This window comes from Schistocerca cancellata, chromosome 3 (genome assembly GCF_023864275.1).
Source record: "Schistocerca cancellata isolate TAMUIC-IGC-003103 chromosome 3, iqSchCanc2.1, whole genome shotgun sequence".
Lineage (NCBI taxonomy): Eukaryota > Metazoa > Arthropoda > Insecta > Orthoptera > Acrididae > Schistocerca > Schistocerca cancellata.
This window is the reverse complement of record NC_064628.1, coordinates 901,676,832-901,696,122: the sequence shown is the minus strand read 5'-3', so window position 1 is coordinate 901,696,122 and position 19,291 is coordinate 901,676,832. Positions and strand designations below refer to the sequence as shown.

General features: G+C 39.2%; 1 protein-coding gene across 4 annotated transcripts in view; it reads left to right on the top strand.

The window, feature by feature from the left end:
- LOC126175977 (epidermal growth factor receptor substrate 15-like 1) overlaps positions 1–19,291 on the top strand; it is a 211,078-nt gene that overhangs the window by 28,519 nt on the left and 163,268 nt on the right. For all 4 annotated transcript variants that reach the window (XM_049923083.1, XM_049923082.1, XM_049923080.1 and 1 more), the window contains exon 8: positions 3,741–3,906. In XM_049923083.1, the coding sequence (XP_049779040.1) occupies positions 3,741–3,906 (166 nt within the window). The remainder of the gene's footprint in view (positions 1–3,740; positions 3,907–19,291) is intronic.

The window sequence follows — 19,291 nt, the reverse complement described above, 5'->3', positions numbered from 1 at the left end:
CTGCCACGATATATCGAGCCATCGGCCCAGTGATGGCCAGTTATCTTCAGGTGAGCAGACAACTACTGAAAAGCCCAGGTGCATTCATAGTATTTAAGCAGAATCTTGCGCATGCAAAATATCTGGCATCTTTCGACGCATGCATCAAGTGATGGCATGCACTGGAGAGCCAAGTTGTGTGTGCTGCCCTCAGTGGTGGAAGTGAGAGATGATCTAATTATTGAGTATTGAATGACCCCGTCGATTTCATTGCGACTGGATGATTTTAATTATAGGATTCCAATTTTTATCCAGTTGAAAGCCATTGTCACAGTTTATAAGATTATCAAGAAGATATATTTCCACCAATTCTCTGATTACTGAGTCCCAAAAACTGGAAACTGAGGCTAAAATTATTCTATTGTATTCCATCGACTGTATTTCCAAGGGACAGAGTTCTGCTACTACAGATTTTAACGGTTGCCGAAGAAGGGTGTATCTTTCATGTTCTGTACAACGCTCCTTGGCAGTTCATGTGGTCTGGCCTATAAACGCAGCACCACACTCACTGAGAATTTTGTAAATGCTTGCTTTTTTTTTAGGTGTATGTCACCTTTAACAGATCCAACCAGAGCCAGGCACTTAGCTGGTGGACAGAAGATAACTTTGATTTTATTTTCGTAGGTAACCTGCCTGTTTTAGAAGACACAGTCCCGGCATATGGAAGGAACGCAGTTGATTTATACTCATTGTCATTGTCCACAGTATGTTGCTTCTTGTTATTAAAGCTTTTCATGGCCTTCTTTATTTGACGTGAAGTGTAGCCATTCTCCTTAAAAACCCTCTCAAAGTGTTCTAATTCTGTGTGGAGGTTTTCTTTGTCTGTACACCCAATGTATTAAGGTACTAAGAACACCGGCGGTTTTTGCAGGGTGATGGCAGCTAGACGCCTGGAGATATAGATGTGTGTGTGGGTTTTCTATTCACAGAATGTCTCGATGACACGTCAGTCTTATGTTGTACTAACATGTCTAGGAAGGGTAAAATCCTGTCTTCCTAAATCGCCATTATAAACTTAATGTTCTCATGTAATGAATTTGTGACAAAGGAATTTTTCCAGTTCTTGTCTGCCATGAGGCCATACAACAATAGTATCATCTACATAATGCTAGAAAACGGTGGGCTTCAAAACAGCAGACACAAGTGCTTTCTCATCAGATTTCTCCATAAAAAGATAGCCACCACAGGGGACAAAGGGCTCCCCATGATGAAGCCATCTGCTTGTTCAGCTCCAATTTCCAGTTTTTGGGATTCAGTAATCAAAGAATTGATGGAAATATGTCTTGCCAATAATCTTCTAATTGTGACAACGGCTTTCAACTGGATAAAAATTTAAATCCTATAATTAAAATTATCCAGTCACAACGGAATTGATGGGGTCATTCGATACTCAATAATTACATCATCTTTCACTTCCACCACTGTGAGGGCAGCACACACAACTCGGCTGTCCCGTGCATGTCATCATGGATGCACCGAAAGATGCCAGCAAATTTCACATGCGTGAAATTCAGCTTAAATACTGTGAATGCTCCTGGGCTGTTCTATAGTTGGCTACTCACCTGAAGAGGGTTGGACATCTCTGGGCTGAAATATCGTCGCAGAATGTCGATGGATCCGGCTACAAATTCGAAAATTATTGTAATGGTTTACTGTGCATAAGAAGGAAAATAATTAGAAACTTATAATTCTAAGCACAATAATGCACAGTTATTGAAAGCAGTTTTCCGAAATTCCTTCACCAGGGAAGATGAATGAAATATTCCAGAATTTGAAACACGAACAGCTGCTAGTAGAGTTTCGTAGAAGTAGATACCTTACGGGTTGCGAAGCAGCTCAAATCGCTTGATATGGGCAAGTCTTCAGGTCCAGATTGTATACCGATTAGGTTCCTTTCAGATTACGCTGATACAATAGCGTCCTACTTAGCAATCGTATACAACCGCTCGCTCACCGATAGATCTGTACCTACAGATTGGAAAATTGCGCAGGTCGCACCAGTGCTTAAGAAGGGTAGTAGGAGTAATCCATCAAACTACAGACCTATATCATTGACGTCAGTTTGTAGTAGGGTTTTGGAGCATATACTGTATTCAAACATTATGAATCACCTCGAAGGGAATGATCTATTGATACGTAATCAACATGGTTTCAGAAAACATCGTTCTTGTGCAACGCAGCTAGCTCTTTATTCACATGAAGTAATGGCCGCTGTCAACAGGGGATCTCAAGTTGATTCCGTATTTCTAGATTTCCGGAAAGCTTTTGACACCGTTCCTCACAAGCGACTTCTAATCAAGCTGCGGGCCTATGGGGTATCGTCTCAGTTGTGCGACTGTATTCATGATTTCCTGTCAGGAAGGTCGCAGTTCGTAGTAATAGACGGCAAATCATCGAGTAAAACTGAAGTGATATCAGGTGTTCCCCAGGGAAGCGTCCTGGGACCTCTGCTGTTCCTGATCTATATAAATGACCTGGGTGACAATCTGAGCAGTTCTCTTAGGTTGTTCGCAGATGATGCTGCAATTTACCGTCTAGTAAGGTCATCCGAAGACCAGTATCAGTTGCAAAGCGATTTAGAAAAGATTGCTGTATGGTGTGGCAGGTGGCAGTTGACGCTAAATAACGAAAAGTGTGAGGTGATCCACATGAGTTCCAAAAGAAATCCGTTGGAATTTGATTACTCGATAAATAGTAAAATTCTCAAGGCTGTCAATTCAACTAAGTACGTGGGTGTTAAAATTACGAACAACTTCAGTTGGAAAGACCACATAGATAATATTGTGGGGAAAGCGAGCCAGAGGTTGCGTTTCATTGGCAGGACACTTGGAAGATGCAACAAGTCCACTAAAGAGACAGCTTACACTACACTTGTTCGTCCTCAGTTAGAATATTACTGCGCGGTGTGGGATCCTTACCAGGTCGGATTGACGGAGGACATCAAAAGGGTGCAGAAAAGGGCAGCTCGTTTTGTATTATCACGTAATAGGGGAAAGAGTGTGGCAGATATGATACGCGAGTTGGGATGGAACTCTTAAAGCAAAGACGTTTCTTGTCGCGACGAGATCTATTTACGAAATTTCAGTCACCAACTTTCTCTTCCAATTGCGAAAATATTTTGTTGAGCCCAACCTACATAGGTAGGAATGATCATCAAAATAAAATAAGAGAAATCAGAGCTCGAACAGAAAGGTTTAGGTCTTCGTTTTTCCCGCACGCTGTTCGGGAGTGGAATGGTAGAGAGATAGTATGATTGTGGTTCGATGAACCCTCTGCCAAGCACTTAAATGTGAATTGCAGAGTACTCATGTAGATATAGATGTAGAAATTTACTTCTGTAAATTAATTTTAAATTCAGGATAATTAAAGTTGTACGTAGTGAGGATCTGCATTTGTGATTTTAAAAAACCTGTATAAGTTCTAAATTTTCATTTCAGCTGTACAGTCAACAGATGTATTGCTATTAATTTGTCACACAGAGTGCAAGGCACATGTTAGCATTTTGTTACACATTTAGTAACTTAAAACTAAATTTTTCAAGCTGAGGGAATTTTTTTTGAAGATATGATCAATCTATGAATTTTGGAGTAACAGGATGTGCACAGTCTAATCCTTCCCACTGCATTTGCTTCACTTTGTTTTAACATAGAACTTTTATTCATAACTCATGTTAAATTTGTAATAAAATTGATTTGTTTCAGGTCACTTTGTGATATAAAGCAGTGTGGCAAGTTGAACAGTGAACAGTTTGCTTTGGCCATGTGGCTGATCAATCAGAAATTACAAGGTATAAGCCCACCAGCAACTCTCACTCCAGAAATGATACCACCATGTTTTCGGACAAAACAGCCTGTTGATGGATTAGTAGTGAGTACTAAACTTGTAAATGTAGTACTGATTAAATATTGAATAATAAGTGTAAATTCCAAATTTAATTTTATAAAACCTGTGTCAGTAGGTAGCAGTCTAAAGCTTCCTTTGTCGTCGTCTTATTTTTAAACTCACTGGAGTATGGTGCTGATAAGAACCATCATCTACGTTCTACCTCCTAGATAACAGTATTGTGGTGCCATTCACTGTTCTGGTTGCCCTTGAGTAATGAATGAGAGGTTACACTGCGAGTTCTCCAGTTTTTTCCCCTATCTTCTTTTTACATTCGACAGTTGTTCCACAGATTAGCTTCTAGTTCAGTATGTTTTACATCTGTTGCAACCAAGCAGCTGTCTTCTGTCGACTTTATGATCTCTGTTCATCTTAAGAATTTGGCAGAAGGTCTTGGATTTTACTGTGTTCACTTGTAGTGGGCACTGTACTACATCATATAATGAATCTTATCCCATCTTTCATGTGAGGCTTCCAAATGTTTGAAAAATTTCATTAAATTTTGTGGTGGTCTCTTATAAATGCATTTACAAGATTTTCTGACGTAAGTCATAATACAGTGACTGCCAAGCTGGTTCCTTCAGTAACACTATATGGCGAGTAGTGAAATGAAGCATTGCTCAGACCCTACTGACATTAGTGTTTATGAGCCCATAAACACTAATGTCAGATCCTCTTATGGTGAGTGGTTATTTTTAACTTCAGTGGTTTGTCTTTCAACTTAGAAGGAGTAAAGAGACTAGGCATGTGAAAGTGGCCATACAAATTACTTTGTACAACTATTTTAACTATTCAAGTAACTTGAGGCTTGAATGATTTATTATTATGCAAGCTTGCACAAGTGTTTGTGCTTAAGCATATGTACCAGGTTGGCGCAAGCTAAGATTAGGTTAGTGTTTTTTCCAGTGTGTCAAGCGATCTTAGGAAAATTGCTATATGCTTCAGGATTTTATTTAAGCATTGGTTATAATGAAAGTGTGTGTGTGAGACATAGTGTATATAATACACTCCAAATACCAAGCAATCAATTTGGCTTCTAACAAAGACACAGTCATCAAGAAAATCAGTTCCTTCCCAACAAATTTTAGGAGAGGAAAAAAAAAATTGAGTTAGGGAATGGCATAGATCAAATGTATAAATCCACACTGTGGTATTATTTTTCTTCACTTAGTAGATAGCATGGCAGTTTTCAGGAAGTATGCACCTGAATGCTTGTGGTACCATCGCTGTCAGTATTTTGTGTGTTGTTATAGTTTCCCTCGTACCTACATCTTGTCCCTCAGTGAAGGGACTCGGGAGTGACAGAAGGTTCAAATATGTCTCTTCATGCATTGTTAGATAATTATGCCAATATCTATGATATATCTTGAGTTCACTACCTAATCAATAAGGAAAATAGTTTGTTGTATCATTATTTAGATCACATACCACATTTCCTCTTATTTTTCTTTGCCAGTCACAAATGCAAATGTGCATTGTGGTCTGAGCTCATCATATTGTATCAATAACACAAATTGCACAAGCAAGTTTTTGCTGTGTGGGGATGATAATGACTTGAGCATGCTTGTGCCAAATACTTGCACATCCATGCTTGTCAAGCTTGTAGTAACGTGTGTAGCCATTTCGAGACGGGTATTTTTCTGGTTATTTGATACTCAGTTTTGAGATTAAAAGTCACCCTGTAATAATCTCATTTTTGCATCACCATTTACTATCAGCCTGTAGCTTTCCTAATTATAACACTTACTAAAGTGACTGCTCAGTTTCTTGTTCACTTTAAATGTATACATTATCAGTTTCTTGCCAAAATGTAGACATTATCAGTTTCTTGCCATTGCTGCTTACTGTAATGCTATTTTCTGTTCCTGCTATATCACATTTGCAGTTGCTGGTTGCTGATAAACACCTGTACATCATAAATGAAAATACATGACATCTATTTGTATCAGTTTCATTGTGACTGGTTACTTTGCGTGGGTGTGCAAAGTGTGTACATAATTTGACAACTAAGAAAGCTTCTCACCTCAGTGATTAAGACCCAACAAACAGCAGCATTTTGTTAGCAGTCATTTGTTGTGAGTTTCAGTTTATGCATTGCTTGTGTCTTTAATATTGTGTTGGTTGGAGATGTGCTCTGAAACAAAGTGAATCTCATCTCAGATATTTAACAATGACAAAGCTCTTAAGTTGATAAGTCACTAGTCACCCTCCTCCTTGCCTTCCCTGTGACACAAATGTCTCATATTTATAGCACTTGCCTTTTGCCATGCCCTCTTTGTTTCACTTCTCCGCTTGTAGAAAATAATCTTTGAGTAGACAGTCACCATGGAAACCATTGTTGAGTATGAACTGTGTGTGCTGTCTCATCCGAGGTGTTTTTTTCATATCCACTGTTACCTCTGTGACCTGCTGTTGTCTTTTGCAGAGTAAATGAGCAACGAGTGAGATTTGCCCAGTGGTTAAAACATTTGACTCACATTCAGAGCCATGGTGTTCAGATTTCCTGTAGTTACTTAATCACTTAAAGCGGATACTAGAATGGTACCTTTGCAAAGACCATACATTTTCTATGTCACAGTACCCCGTTTATTAAAGTCATGCTGTCAACAAATTTGTCCATATTGACTCACAGGCATAGGGTAACATAACTTTGTTGGCCCTTTTTTCCACAGTACTTTCTTCATTTTTCTCCTTAGCTAATGAAAAGATAATTTTCAGTTTTGAAACCTGCAGTTCCAACTACAGATTTTAAAATATTGGTATCTGTAATTTAAAAAAAAAAATGCCGTATTTTTGTGTGGTGTTTGTAGCTTTCATTTGTTACTGTCATTTCTACTCTGTATCTTAGTGATTACGTGTATAGGTCATTGTTAGTTACTGATCCAGTTGAGTAATTAAACATTTTATAATAATTCTAATAATAACTTTTCATTGAGCAAACTATAAAAGGGGGGGGGAGACTTGTAACAATGCACATCAGATGATAAGTAGCTACTGTTTCCCTACATTTTAGATATGAGATGATTTAATTCAGTTGAAACCGCTAATTACATTTTTTAAAGAAGTATGTAAAATGTTTTGTTCACAAAAAAAGGAGAAATTAACTCCAAGATGAGGACTCCAAAGACTGACAACAGATCTGCATGCTTCCTTGAGGAAGAGTCACATGTATGTTGTAGGCCCCCATGTTACTGCTTAATGTAGGTAGTCACTTTAATCCAATGCAGTGGGTCTCCTTCTTGTAGCTCTATAAAACACAAAGATAAAAGTTCCAAAAATTGCAGTCAGACCAAGGAGCACTGTATGATGGTTGATAGTGAATGCCATTGGCTTGTTTATCATTAGTCGTATTCTTCCAGAAAGTCTGTTAGCACGCCAACAGCTGTAAAAGTTCAAGAAGTGTCAGCAGTAATTTAAAAATACCAATGCTACACAAGGTTTTAAAGTTAGAGAAAATTAAATAAATAACTTAGTATGTGATTTCGTTAGGACAAGTAGATAGACATTTGCCTTCCCTAAGGTAGTGACTGATGGGAGGTGTAACTGCTTCATGAAAAATCACAGATTGGTCCGCGTACTGGATAACGTACTGGAAATACTTATGACATTTTATAAACAAACGTATAGAAATTTGCCTCTGGAGTAAATATAATGTAATTCACCCATTTTGTAAGTGTACCATATTATTAATATCTATCATTATATTATTATCAGCTGTTGTACAGTGTGATAATAAAAGACAACAAAAGAATTATTGCTATTTGGAGAAATTTTATGAATTTTGTTACTGCAACTTATTTTTCTTACAAAACTATTAGTTAAAATACTGTGAGTTACAACAGAGTTTACAACATTGCTTTACTCTGTATGTTGTTTTGTTGTTGTTGTGGTCTTCAGTCCTGAGACTGGTTTGATGCAGCTCTCCATGCTACTCTATCCTGTGCAAGCTTCTTCATCTCCCAGTACCTACTGCAACCTACATCCTTCTGAATCTGCTTAGTGTATTCATCTCTTGGTCTCCCCCTACGATTTTTACCCTCCACGCTGCCCTCCAATACTAAATTGGTGATCCCTTGATGCCTCAGAACATGTCCTACCAACCGATCCCTTCTTCTGGTCAAGTTGTGCCACAAACTTCTCTTCTCCCCAATCCTATTCAATACCTCCTCATTAGTTACGTGATCTACCCATCTAATCTTCAGCATTCTTCTGTAGCACCACATTTCAAAAGCTTCTATTCTCTTCTTGTCCAAATTATTTACCGTCCATGTTTCACTTCCATACATGGCTACACTCCATACAAACACTTTCAGAAATGACTTCCTGACACTTAAATCTATACTCGATGTTAACAAAGTTCTCTTCCTCAGAAACGCTTTCCTTGCCATTGCCAGTCTACATTTTATATCCTCTCTACTTCGACCTTCATCAGTTATTTTGCTCCCCAAATAGCAAAACTCCTTTACTACTTTAAGTGTCTCATTTCCTAATCTAATACCCTCAACATCACCCGACTTAATTCGACTACATTCCATTATCCTCGTTTTGCTTTTGTTGATGTTCATCTTATATCCTCCCTTCAAGACACCATCCATTCCATTCAACTGCTCTTCCAAGTCCTTCGCTGTCTCTGACAGAATTACAGTGTCATCGGCGAACCTCAAAGTTTTTATTTCTTCTCCATGGATTTTAATTCCTACTCCAAATTTTTCTTTTGTTTCCTTCACTGCTTGCTCAATATACAGATTGAATAACATCGGGGATAGGCTACAACCCTGTCTCACTCCCTTCCCAACCACTGCTTCCCTTTCATGCCCCTCGATTCTTATAACTGCCATCTGGTTTCTGTACAAATTGTAAATAGCCTTTCGCTCCCTGTATTTTACCCCTGCCACCTTTAGAATTTGAAAGAGAGTATTCCAGTCAACATTGTCAAAAGCTTTCTCTAAGTCTACAAATGCTAGAAACGTAGGTTTGCCTTTCCTTAATCTTTCTTCTAAGATAAGTCGTAAGGTCAGTATTGCCTCACGTGTTCCAGTATTTCTACGGAATCCAAACTGATCTTCCCCGAGGTCGGCTTCTACTAGTTTTTCCATTCGTCTGTAAATAATTCGTGTCAGTACTTTGCAGCTGTGGCTTATTAAACTGATAGTTCGGTAATTTTCACATCTGTCAACACCTGCTTTCTTTGGGATTGGAATTATTATATTCTTCTTGAAGTCTGAGGGTATTTCGCCTGTTTCGTACACCTTGCTCACCAGATGGTAGAGTTTTGTCAGGACTGGCTCTCCCAAGGCCGTCAGTAGTTCCAATGGAATGTTGTCTACTCCGGGGGCCTTGTTTCGACTCAGGTCTTTCAGTGCTCTGTCAAACTCTTCGCGCAGTATCGTATCTCCCATTTCATCTTCATCTACATCCTCTTCCATTTCCATAATATTGACCTCAAGTGCATCGCCCTTGTGTATACCCTCTATATACTCCTTCCACCTTTCTGCTTTCCCTTCTTTGCTCAGAACCGGGTTTCCATCTGAGCTCTTGATGTTCATACAAGTGGTTCTCTTATCTCCAAAGGTCTCTTTAATTTTCCTGTAGGCAGTATCTATCTTACCCCTAGTGAGATAAGCCTCTACATCCTTACATTTGTGCTCTAGCCATGCCTGCTTAGCCATTTTGCACTTCCTGTCGATCTTTTTTTTGAGAAGTTTGTATTCCTTTTTGCCTGCTTCATTTACTGCATTTTTATATTTTCTCCTTTCATCAATTGAATTCAATATTTCTTCTGTTACCCAAGGAGTTCTACTAGCCCTCGTCTTTTTACCTACTTGATCCTCTGCTGCCTTCACTACTTCATCCCTCAAAGCTACCCATTCTTCTTCTACTGTATTTCTTTCCCCCATTCCTGTCAATTGTTCCCTTATGCTCTCCCTGAAACTCTGTACAACCTCTGGTTCTTTCAGTTTATCCAGGTCCCATCTCCTTAAATTCCCACCTTTTTGCAGTTTCTTCAGTTTTAATCTACAGGTTATAACCAATAGATTGTGGTCAGAGTCCATATCTGCCCCTGGAAATGTCTTACAATTTAAAACCTGGTTCCTAAATCTCTGTCTTACCATTATATAATCTATCTGATACCTTTTAGTATCTCCAGGGTTCTTCCATGTATACAACCTTCTATCATGATTCTTAAACCAAGTGTTAGCTATGATTAAGTTGTGCTCTGTGCAAAATTCTACCAGGCGGCTTCCTCTTTCATTTCTTAGCCCCAATCCATATTCACCTACTACGTTTCCTTCTCTCCCTCTTCCTACACTCGAATTCCAGTCACCCATGACTATTAAATTTTCGTCTCCCTTCACTATCTGAATAATTTCTTTCATTTCATCATTCATTTCTTCAATTTCTTCATCATCTGCAGAGCTAGTTGGCATATAAACTTGTACTACTGTAGTAGGTGTGGGCTTCGTATCTATCTTGGCCACAATAATGCGTTCACTATGCTGTTTGTAGTAGCTTACCCGCATTCCTATTTTCCTATTCATTATTAAACCTACTCCTGCATTACCCCTATTTGACTTTGTATTTATATTACTCTGTATATAATCGCGAAATATTAACTCACTTGAAATGTTATCTACATCACCAGACCAAATGACATCTGCATTTTATATTCCTCCCTCATTTAAAATAATTCAGCGCAACTGATCATTTAAATCAATGTAAATTGATAGATAAAAAAATCTACTAACCAAGTGGTGACGGTGGAAAAAACACACACTCACTCACTCACTCGCGCGCGCGCACACACACAAAAGGATTTAACGTTTACAAGCTTTCGGAGCCAGTGGCTCCTTCTTGGAGGAGGAGGAGCCAGAACCCTGAGTCAGAGGAGACTTACTGGACGGGAACAGAAGGAAAGAATTGTTGGGGGCTGCACTGGATGAGACTTGAAAACCTGAGAGGTTAAAGGTGGAAGACATGGTAATACGCAAGACAGAGATTACTTCTAAAACATTGTGCACGAGTTATTAAGAGTAAAATGCTAAGTGCACTGTATGTAACAGAGGTGGGAAGGGGAACGGCAAAAATAAGACAAGTCAGAAAATGAAAGATGTAGAAAACAAAAATTGAGTAAAGAATTGAGTAGTTACTATGAACAAATGCTGAGATGGAAGGAATTAAAATAAATTAATGCCAGGTGGTTGGAGAGAACCAAGGACATGTTGTAGTGCTAGTTCCCACCTGCAGAGTTCTGAGAAACTGGTGTCTGGGGGAAGAATCCAGATGACGGATGTGCTCTTTTTCTGTTTTTCTATCTTTTACCACCCTCTGCCTCTCATTTTGGCCACTCCCACTATTTTTAACACTCCAAACTGTCCTCTCTTGCCATAATGAATCCCATCACATATTACATCCGTTCTTTTCGAAAACATGCTTTTGCACTATCAAAATTAAGGTCCCACATTCTGTTTCTTGAAACGTGCTCATCTCTTGGTGTTACTCCCAAAGGCCTTCTGGATGTAATACTCTACACCAGCCTCTTTTACAGTTTTAAATACAGCAATTTATTGCACTTGCCGGACTTGTCTGTGACTTAGATGCCTTATCTGGCAGTTTCCACACCACCAGACTTCTCTCCTCCTACAAAATTTTGTAGTTATCTGACCATCATGTTTCCTGGGATGGTATCATCTGCAAGCCAACGTCAGACTGCAACGACATGCCAGACTTGACCTCAAAAAATTATCCCACCTTCTCCTAAACTACCTCAACAGTGATGTCCCTCCCTCCCGTCCTTCTGCAGCTTCCAGCTTCCCAAACAGCTACACCATCAACCACAACTCCTCTCCTACAAACCGAGCTTGGCCAACCTCCTTAACATCCCTCAGCCTTCACCACTACCTCCCAGACCTGTAATAACTCATAATCACAAGAACCAGTGACAACAGTACAGTGTTCTCAACCTCTCGTCCAAAGCACTCCCCCCCCCCCCCTCCCCCGAATTGTCTGTATTATCCATGTGTCTCACTTTCAGCCCTAAAACTGCATTCAACCATTATGCTTTGGTGAAGAATCTACTTTCCTTCACACGTAATTTCAACTTTAAATATCTGTTTGGAACCCAGCCGCAAAATCTTTCCAATAGGAAACCTGACATTGGACCCTGCCTTGAATAGCTCTGACCATGATCCCAACTTGATCCCCCACCACTACCTCAGTACCCTCCCTTACAAGCCCTCCAAGAATTCCTGTTGCTTCACAATCTTTCGTCAGGTCCCTACAACATGACCCTAACCTGCCATCACATTCCCTAAAAGCTGATGACTCCATCATTATCCTCCCAGCAGACAAAGGATCTACCACTGTGGTGCTGGACAGACGGGAGTATGTTAGTGAAGGTTTACACCAGCTGTCTGACATCTCTACAAACAAGCATCTGCCATAAAGATCCCATCCTCAGGCCCTCACAAGGACTTACACCTCAATCCACAGAACTTCTGCTCCACCCAAACTACGCACCGCCACCTTTTACCTGATCTCCAACATCCCCGACGTACATGGTCTGCCGCCTGGTGAACTTCTCCTCAGTCAATGCCCACCTGCTTCCAAGCCTATGGCATCCTTTTGCTCACCTTAATCAACTTTATACTTACCAACAGTTACTTCACCTTTGAGGGGCAGACATACAAACAGATCACTGGTATGGCTGTGGGAACCAGGATGGCTCCTTCCTGTGCCAACCCCTTCATGTGTCGCTTGGAGGGGGCTTTCCTGGGAGTGGTAAGCCTTCAGCCCCTGGTTTGGTTCAGATACGTTGATGACATCTTTGCTGTATAGACTCATGCTGAGGCTGACCTGTTAAAATTCCTGGAATGTCTAAATACCTTCTCCCAATTAAATTTCACATGATCCTATTCCAAATCCCGTGTCAGTTTCCTTGATGCTGATCTCATCCTCACCGATGGCCAGCTATACTCTTCCTTCCACATCGAACCTACTAACAAACAGCAGTACCTACATTTTTACAATTGCCATTTTTTCCATGTCAAATCTTCTCTCCCATGCAGCATTGGCATTCGAGGCAAGCATATTTGTTCAGATGCAGACTCTTCACAACAATACTTTTTACAACAAGGCTGTCACTTCAGCCCTCATTGGGTGTAATTATCCCAATAGCCTAGTTCAAAAGCAGATGATCCAGGCCATCCCGGTACTGCTGATCCCGTCACCCAGTATTATCCTGGTCTTGAATGTATCAATCAGCTACTTCAGCAAGGCCATAACTGCCTAAAATCATGCCCTGAAATGAGATCCATTCTGTCTGAGGTTTTGTTCGCCACACGCAGAATAGCTTTTCCTCGGTCTCCCAATCTCTGCAATATCCTTGTCAGACCCTATGCTCCTTCTGCACGCATCTCCCTACCTTATGGCTCCACCCCCTGTGAATGTCCCCACTACAAGACTTGCCCTGTGCACCCTCCTACCACCACCTATTCCAGCCCTGTAACTGGCAAAACATATGCTATCAAAGCAAGAGCCACGTGTGAAACATGTCGTATACCAGCTGTTATGTAAACGCCGTTCGGCGGTTTACATCGGTATGACTACCACCCAGTTATCAGTCAGGATTAATAGGTATAGACAGAGGATGTATACAGGTAACACACAATATCCTGTTGCAGAGCATGCTGTACAACATGACAGTCATGACCTTGGTGCCTATTTCACCACACACGCCATCTGGATTCTCCCCCAGACACCAGTTTCTCAGGATTCTGTGTGTAGAAACTATCATTACAACATGTCCTTGATTCTTGCCACCCACTTGGCCTTAATTTATGTTAATTCCTTCTGTCTCGGCGTTTCTTCACGGTAACTACTTTCTGTACTCCATTTTAGTTTACTAAATCTTTCATTTTCTGACTGGTCTCCCTTTCAAAGTCCCCCCTCCCACCTCTGTTACATACAATGTACTTAGCTTTTCACTCTTATTAACTCGTGCACGATGTTGTAGTAGTAATCTCTGTCTTGCCTATTACCCTGTCTTCCATCTTTAAGCTCTCAGCTTTTCAAATCTTGTCGATGCAGTCCCCAACAATCGGTCTTTGCTTCTCATCCTGTCCAGTAAGTCTTTGCTGACCCAGGGTTCTGGGTGAATTTTCTGAACTGTACCCCTTTCTCTCAACCTTTCCAGTCCTTTTCCTTCACTCTTCTGTGTTCTCCTTCAATTCTTCTGCTAGGAGGAGGAGCCACTGCCTCCGAAAGCTTGTAAACGTTAAATCCTTTTGTGTGTGTGTTTCCATGCTGCCACTTGGTGACTAGATTTTTATCTATCCATTTACATTATGCTATCAATAATTGAACATTTAAATTGTATTATCTACAAGTCTTCAGTATGCAAGTACCAACTCACTTCTCTCTACACTGTACTTTTACTGACTATGTAATTCAGTATCTTTCTTTATATCATGAACATTGACGTTTCTGATGTACTCAGTGGGATAGGGCACTCATCGATGCCTGAGCATGAAAATATCAATTAATTTCCATTAATAAATAATAGCTGACTTATTCTTTTGTCCTAAACCGAAATAACCAAACTAAACAGAAAAAGAGGTATATTTTGTTTTCAACTTGGCTAATATTGGCCAAAGTAATATGTTATTTTTGTCATAACATGAGTTACAGCAAAATTTTACTTTTATATTTAATGTAGCAGTAATATCACCACCATTGTACACACCTGTAAGTTTTTGTATCGGAATAATGTGGATTTCTTATTACTATATTATTCTTCACATCAATCTCAATTCTCCCATGGGTTTGGTTATTAATTAAACTGGGATAAATCCGCTTTAGTCCAATACGCCATATGACAGGAGCATCACCATTGAGATACCTTAAAAAAAAAAGACCGGTTTAAGTGCAATATGTTTTCCAACATTGTCCATCTTAAGGGCCGGAGGTGGTTTGTTACGATAATTGTTATATTTTAGCACACAGCCTCTAAAGTTGGGAACATTATCCTCTGCAATGTATTTCAGGAGTCAAGCAACCATTATCTGCCTGTCAAGCTAATCGTATATAAACAAGCACTTCAAAAACACACAAAGCCAGAATGTAAAAACAAATAAAATTATTTGGAAATTAAATCCTTATCTTACTTTAAAAAGATGGAAACACAAGATTCTTGCTCTGTTTACCATGTAAATGCAGATCCACCACAGCATTCCTTCTGTAAAGCAGTTAACAGCAGTCACATTAGCTGCCTCTCTGTGCACTGCAAATGTTTACAGCACTGACACTGCACTGAGCCATTAGCCGATCCATAATATTCCAAAGATGTTACAAAGGGTATGAAAAGACACCACACCAATGGTTATCTGTGCAAAATCATTCACACTTATTTGACTAACACCAACATTAAAAAAGATCTAGGAAACCAGGGAAGAAGGTATTACCATTCTCACCAGTTTGTATATTAAATGTGTTTTCAAACGTAACCCAGTGGATTGCTATTTCAAGCTCCTCAGTCAGGCTGAGTTTTTCCTTTCTTACCTACATGTATCACATCTAAGTCCTCTTTTATGTCTTTCAGGGTGTGACCAGCCTCATATATATCTTTGTCAACCACTGACTGATCTACCTTAGTTACCCAGTGTAAAAGTGTCTGATGCTCTCTATATTTTGCTGAAAATTTCCTATCTGTTTATCCTATATATTTTGCGTCACACGATGTACTCTGTATTTTATAAATGTCTGCCTGTTCAAATTTGCTTACCCTTTTGACAACTTCCTGCTTTAAATTGAAAGGCATGGGAGAAAACTTAAAGGTGATACATGTAGGTAAGAAAGAAACTCAACCTGCATGAGGAGCTTGAAATAGCACTTCATTGGGTTGAGTTTGATGATGCGCTTAATATCAAACTTGTGAGAAGGTTTCTTTTTAATAAAAAAAGACTGGAATTAGTATGGTAAATGTGAACAGTTTTGTACAGATAATCATTGGTATAGTAAGAACTTTGGAATGTTACGGAAGTGCTGACAGCTCAGTGCAGTATATCAGAACCATTGTACAGAGGGGCAGGTAATGTGACCATAGTTTACACTTTACAGAAGGAGTGCCTTGGTGGGTGTGTGATAACATGGACAAATGAAGCAGGAGATGTGGTGTTGCCTTTTTTAAAGTAAGGCGAGGACTTCATGTCCATGTAATTTTATTTGTTTTTATATTTGGACCTTGTGTGCTTTTGAAGTGCAGATGCCAGATGCTTGATTCCCAAGCGGATGATTATGTTCCTAATATTAGTGGTTGTATGCTAAAATATTTTTAATGTCGTTGTTGTTTTTTATTTTCTAATGGAGTTAGAACAACACTGATTTTTAGTGAATTTCTGGAGGCTTAGAGTGTTTCCTGTACATTTTTGGCGTCCATGAAATGACAAACTGGTTATTTCCACTTAAGGAATGGCACAAAAAGAGAATTTGAACATTGTGTAGTTCATATAAGTACTCTTACATGCTTATCACTTGATGGAAAGTAAAACACTTTATTTCACCTCATCAAATTTTCCCTTTTATGTCTTATATATGATCACCAACTGGTCTCTTGATTTAAAAGAAACATTCAGTAGAAAATGAAACTTTCATTGAAAAGTTGTTTTATGTAATTATCACTACATAGGATAGGGTATCCTTATATTTAGCTATACCATAAGATGAACATAATAAGTAAGTGTAAGGAAAATTCTTAAATATTGTCATTGATTTTTTTTTAAGTCAGTGTGAGTAGAGTTGTCACTCCAGCTGGTTTGGGCTGCCAGGAACTAAGAACTAACAACTGAAGAAAAATAATGTTAATGGTATCAAGTCCTTATATAGTTGCAGTAAAATTTGCTGTAAGTAAATCCACTTCTTGTTCATTACCTTCACCACCACCATTACAATAATGTATTCTAACATACTCGTCCGCATCTCGTGGTCGGGCGGTCGTGTTCTCGCTTCCCGAGCATGGGGTCCCGGGTTCGATTCTCGGCACCAGCAGGGTCAGGGACTTTCACCTGCCTCGAGATGACTGGGTGTTTGTGTTGTCCTCATCCTTTCATCCTCATTCCTGAAAGTGGCGAGATTGGACTGAACAAAGATTGGGAATTTGTATGGGTGCTGATAACCACACAGTTGAGTGCCCCACAAACCCATCATCATCATCATCATCATCATCATCATCATCATCATCTAACATACTTCTTCACAAGATCAACACAGAGCTCCCATACATCCACTTCGTGTATGAAAGTCAGGATACTGTGCTAAGAAACAAGCCTGAAATGTACTACTTGTTTAAACATCAGTAATGGCTTTCCATTCCTCTTCAGGGAAATTTTCTTCTACAGCAAATGAGACTGTTGTCACGTTCATAATTTATGAGAACAGCATTTCAAAAATAGTTAAGTGCATTCTTAGAGTCACAACATTCTAATTAGTAACAAACATTTTCGTAGCCTGTGTGATTTGCATTTTTAACACTGCACTTCCTATCTTCGACTGTAGTTGGTCTCTGCAAAACAGCCATTCTGTATAGGCTACGTCAGTCACATCGAACAATTGATTTTGAGATGAAAGATAACTACAAAATAGCAGTCATAGGAACTGTACTTGTTTAACATATAATCTATATTTCTTCCAGGGAAGCAAGAATTGTCCATGAAATTATGTTCACTATAATATATTATGTATAATCACAGCAAATGTGGCATATACTCATGTCTCAACAATATTGCAAAATAGCCAGATTGCTTTACAACTGTGAACAAATAAAATGTAGTCTTCCCAGTTGACATTCGATGCAGTGTTCCTCTCTCTCTCTCGTAGAGAAAGCGATGCATTTTCTGGAAACATCCTTAGCTTAAAAGTTTTTGGTTTCCTTATGCTGCAGGAAGTTTCTGTATAAACTTTCAGTTATTGGCCACATGGTTAATGTAGAATGATTGAGAATCATAATATGAATACACTGGTATAAACACCCCTTTTTGGGTCCAGAATTATCAGTCATGCTTAGCATCTTTTGTTTCTGTCCTTTGCTATGTAATTTCTATAAGTTTTCTGTACCACTGGTACATAAATACTCCTGACATGTTAATTTGTCATTGTAGTGAACCAGATATTTATTTCTGACCATTTGTTCCTTACCTGAAAGTATTCTGTTTAGGATTTTCTACCATATGTGTAATTTTGATCCTAAAAGTTTTTGAGAAACCTTGTGTCAAAGGTCCTACACAGAATGAAAGGAAACATGCTCACAGCCATAACCTGTTTTGATGTGACACTTCTTGGATTGATGGAGAAATTCAGGAGTGCTGGACCAAAATGAAGGTAGATTCATAATCAGTAAGAACGTGTTTAAAGTTATGCTGCAGCCCTGTTTTCTACAGGTATTTGGTGGTTTCTACAGATCTCTCTACCCAACTCTTGACATGTCTTGTGCAATGAAATCATGTGTTGTGCCAAAACCTTCAAACATAAGTGTGGAATATGTGGACAAAATTGCTTTGATGAAAAACTATTTCTCAACACATCCACTATGGATAAAATTGGAGTAGACAGTTTTCATTGCAGAAAAATGTAATCACTAAAATGTAAAACAAACATTATTAGATTACCCTGGACATTTCAGAATGACTACATGTGAAGAAGTCGATGCATAAATGGTTTGCCAGGTGATAGTACCAGAAGATATTTTACGCTGAAGATTTAGGAAGCCTTCTGATATTTTCTCTTTGATAGTTTTGTTATCTTTTCCATTTGTTGTAACTGATGACTGACACTGGACCTGCAATGTGTAGAAAAAGTATAAAGTCTTAGTACAGTTAATGTTACACTTCAGTAAAATCAAAGTAGGTACCTTGCAGTATCTGGTCATAATCTCGGAGGACCTGTTCTGAATGATTGAAATTGCATCTGTGCTTCCTCCAAGCAAGTGTGACCTGCATGGAACACCATTATTAAATAATTTTAACAAAGATACCAATGATGATAATGGTGATATTCCGCGCTTTTCATTGTGCTGGTTTGTTGCGGCATCATCTATGCTGTGCTGTAACATAATTGTGCATATACCAAACTTTACTTGCGTCCCAACCTTTTCACACTGACTGCAGTCTGACCAAAGACCCCATTTCGTGAACAGTCTTATGGAGCCATCTAATTGCTTCTCGGGGAGACTGTGCAGGCCATTAGGAGCAGTTTCAGGTTTCACCTAGAAAAAGAAAGTTGTCAAGTCTTGACCATATGTTGATGTCAAAAAATGGGAGGCGCTTACTGAGAAAACTAAAAACACTCCTAGCACATGTGTGACATAGGAAACTCCGTCTTG